The sequence below is a fragment of the Anopheles darlingi genome, chromosome 2 (genome assembly GCF_943734745.1).
Source record: "Anopheles darlingi chromosome 2, idAnoDarlMG_H_01, whole genome shotgun sequence".
Taxonomy (NCBI): domain Eukaryota; kingdom Metazoa; phylum Arthropoda; class Insecta; order Diptera; family Culicidae; genus Anopheles; species Anopheles darlingi.
This window is the reverse complement of record NC_064874.1, coordinates 12951772-12954271: the sequence shown is the minus strand read 5'-3', so window position 1 is coordinate 12954271 and position 2500 is coordinate 12951772. Positions and strand designations below refer to the sequence as shown.

At 51.5% G+C, this 2500-nt stretch overlaps 1 protein-coding gene across 8 annotated transcripts in view; it reads left to right on the top strand.

Annotated features, from left to right (window-relative positions):
• LOC125950242 (protein AF-10) overlaps positions 1-2500 on the top strand; it is a 15436-nt gene that overhangs the window by 8649 nt on the left and 4287 nt on the right. For 4 of the 8 annotated variants that reach the window (XM_049678049.1, XM_049678048.1, XM_049678050.1 and 1 more), the window contains 4 exons: positions 431-1208; positions 1305-1488; positions 1577-1792; positions 1867-2143. In XM_049678049.1, coding sequence (XP_049534006.1) covers positions 431-1208; positions 1305-1488; positions 1577-1792; positions 1867-2143 — 1455 coding nt within the window. Of the gene's footprint in view, positions 1209-1304; positions 1489-1576; positions 1793-1866; positions 2144-2500 lie in introns of all 8 variants that reach the window. The other 4 variants (XM_049678045.1, XM_049678044.1, XM_049678046.1 and 1 more) reach the window with 1 other exon arrangement.

Sequence of the window (2500 nt, the reverse complement as noted above, 5' to 3'; positions counted from 1 at the left end):
GCAGCAGCAGCAACAACAGCAGCAACAATATGGGTGCCAGAAACAGTGCCAACAAGAGTAGCATTAGCAATAGTAACAACAGTAGCAATAATAATAATAATAACAACAGTAGCCCCAGCACTACGGCCACGGTCAGTGGTATCAATAGCGCTACTACCAGTAGCACCAACGGCAACAGCATCAGTAACAACAGCAACAACAACAACAACAGCCATAGTATATCTAACAATAGCACCGTAACGACGGTTACGCACACGAATAAGAAGCACCGCGCAGCGGCGGCGGCTGCGGCGGCAGCGGCAGCAGCAGCTGCTGCAGCATCGGTGTCAGCATCGACCTCTACTTCGTCCTCGGTTTCGTCAGCATCGTCATCATCATCCTCATCATCACACCAACCAAATGTTGAACTTTCGACGCCATCTTCTTCCAGAACGCCAGAAATGAATGCAGGCAGTGGAGGATCATCGGCATACGGTACACTACTGCATCCGTCATCTCACTCGCCATACGCTTCGTCCGTTTCGACCAACTCCGTCTATCAATCGTCTCAGCCCCCAGTTAGTAGCGGTGGAGGTGGTGGGTTGAAGTTTTCCTACGAAGCCCAGCCAACGAATCCAATGATGTCATCACTCGCGCTGACGGGCAGTAGTACACTCGCACCACCAACATCCAACATTGGCCACAGCAGCAGCAGCAGCACAGCAACGGTAATCGCTGCCCCACCTTCTTCCTCGTCATCGCTGATGGTTGTACCACCGCTAAAAGATTCACCACCGAGCTCGCCGGGATCGGACACTGGCACGATTGGTGGGACGGTGGCAGCCACCGTTTCCAATGTCAATGCAGGCCGAGGGACGAAACGGAATCGAAAGATGTCGAGCGCACCGAACACGGGTGCGCACGCTGCTACGACACCACAACCACCGGTTTCGGCGGTTGCTGCGATCGTACCCGGTATCGTTGCCGGTGTGCCGGGTGGGCCGGCGGTCGATGCGAAAGAAGGCAAATTGTTCCAGAACGGTTCAATCGGAGCGAGCAGCAACATTGTATCGGCAACGCACATGCTTGGCAATCAGTTGAACACGAGCAGTAGCGTAGCGCAGAAGATGTCCGATCAGCTATCAATGGAACTGGAAGTTCATACTTACGTGCCGCCACCAGCGTTGGATCCAGGAACGGGTATGATGGGACCGCAGTTTCCTGGCAAGGTAATTCTTCGGCTGAACCGGATTCGACAGAAACTACTTTCAGCTACTGCACGCAGCGATATTAACTACGTTTCGTTTGTTTCGATTAACTTCTAGAATCGAACACACAGTGCCCAACCACCGCCTCCCAGTAGCGGTGGCACATCGCTTAGTTCGATGCTCAGCGGAGGAGGAACGGCGACAGCGAATGGCAACACACCGCAAAGCTTGGAGCAGCTGCTCGAACGGCAATGGGAACAAGGATCTCAGTTTCTAATGGAACAAGCGCAACACTTTGACAGTACGGACGAATGAGTTGTTTTGTACGCTATCCTCGCTGTGTCACTAACAATACACCGATTTTTCCTCTTTCTTCTCCATCATCTTAGTTGCTTCGCTGCTGTCCTGTCTCCATCAACTGCGTAGTGAGAATATACGGCTCGAGGAGCACGTGAACAATTTGGTAGCCCGGCGAGATCACCTGCTGGCAGTGAATGCACGATTAGCCATACCCCTCAATCCAGCGGCCGCGTTGGGTGGAGTTGGAATCTTGGGTGCCACCGGAGCAGGAGGACCCGGGGGTGCTGGTGGCGCTGGATCAGCAGGTATGGAGCGAGTTCAATTTCAATTGTCAAGTTCCAAGCAATGAATTCCTTTAATATTCGTGTACCTTTTTAAGGACAATTCAACAACAGCATTCACGGGAATGGTCCCATAATCGATGGAGGAGGAGGAGGAGTAGGAGTCGCCTCGAACAGCGCGACTATCTCAAGCCGCTCGGTACGGTCCAATCAATCGGCAACCCAACAACAGCAGCATCAGGCTCACTTTGGTGGAGCCGGAAGTAATCCACCGGGTGCTGGGGGTAGTGGTTCTCAACCGATGGAAAATGGAATCGACTTCCGGCACACCAACTCGTCGCACCCTCCGACCGCGCCCAACAGCGCCTCGATAAGGTAAGCTAGTGGTGTTACATGGGACCTTCGCCAAATGAAACCCAAACACGGATCATCGAACAAAGGCAGATAGCGTAATCCTTCACTGCACTTCCCCCGTCCTCACTACACTACTTTGATCGCCATAATTCTCATCGGAGATGGGGTACTATGAGGACGGAAGCAGAAGAGCAGAGAAAAGAAATCTATTCACATACCTCTAGCACTGAATGGTGGAAATAAGGAACTTTGATCATCCCCTGCTTGTTTAGTTTTGCTTGGAAGAACATATTTATCTTTTCTTTTTCTTCTTGTTCTTCTGATTATAATTAGCCATTTCATTCTCTTTTCACAACATCATGCGAGCACTCAATCGTT